This window comes from Chaetura pelagica, unplaced genomic scaffold (genome assembly GCF_000747805.2).
Source record: "Chaetura pelagica isolate M959 unplaced genomic scaffold, ChaPel_1.0 scaffold2970, whole genome shotgun sequence".
Taxonomy (NCBI): domain Eukaryota; kingdom Metazoa; phylum Chordata; class Aves; order Apodiformes; family Apodidae; genus Chaetura; species Chaetura pelagica.
The window spans coordinates 1-888 of NW_009951719.1; the positions used below are offsets into that span (position 1 = coordinate 1).

The 888-nt window shown below is 64.8% G+C and overlaps 1 protein-coding gene across 1 annotated transcript; it reads left to right on the forward strand.

Annotated features, from left to right (window-relative positions):
* Positions 1-4: 4 nt before the first annotated feature.
* Positions 5-873, forward strand: LOC104398173 (leucine-rich repeat transmembrane protein FLRT1-like; the record flags this gene model as incomplete). Its single annotated transcript, XM_010008261.1, has 1 exon — positions 5-873. A coding segment is annotated over one exon (869 nt), but the record flags the coding sequence as incomplete, so codon positions are not given.
* Between the last annotated feature and the right edge of the window lie 15 nt (positions 874-888).

The window sequence follows — 888 nt, forward strand, 5'->3', positions numbered from 1 at the left end:
CCCTGGGGCCACCACCTTGTTCCTCCAGAACAACCAGATCAGGGATTCGGGGATCCCCCCGGATTTGGGGCTCCTCCCGTCCCTCCGCGTCCTCTACCTTTACGCCAACTCCTTGGAGAACCTCCCCGCTCACCTCCCCCCGGCCCTCCGGGAGCTTCACCTCCAGGACAACAACGTCCGGGGGATCTGCAGGAGGTTCCTGGCCCGGGTTCCCCTCTTGGAAAGGCTCCACTTGGATGACAATTCCCTCTCGGCCGCCGGGATCGAGGAAGACGCTTTCGTCGACAACCGGCGCTTGAGGCTCCTCTTCCTCTCCAGGAACCACCTGAGCAGCGTCCCCCCCGGGCTCCCCCCGGGCTTGGAGGAGCTGAGGTTGGACGACAACAGGATCCACACCATCCCCATCAAGGCCTTTCAAGGGCTGTCGGCCCTCAGGAGGTTGGTGTTGGACGGGAACCTGTTGGCCAACCAGCGCATGGCCGACGACACCTTCAGCGGGTTGTTCAACCTCAGCGAGTTGTCCCTGGGCAGGAATTCTTTGGCCTCCCCACCTTTGAATTTGCCCCCCAACCGCCTGCGGCGTCTCTCCTTGGCCGCCAACTCCATCAGCCACGTCCCCCCGGGCTCCCTGGCCAAGATGAGCTCCTTGGAGAGGTTGGATCTGTCCGACAACAACCTGACGACGTTGCCCCGCGGGTTGTTCGACGGCCTGGGGAGGTTGAGCCACTTGGGGTTGAGGAACAACCCGTGGTTTTGCGGGTGCAACTTGGCCTGGTTGAGGGACTGGTTGAACCGACGGGCCCCCCCGGGGTTGGAGGTGAGGGGGCTGCTCTGCCAGGCGCCCGCCCGGCTCAGGGGGCTGCCCGTGGGGGAGCTGAGGGGGGAGAT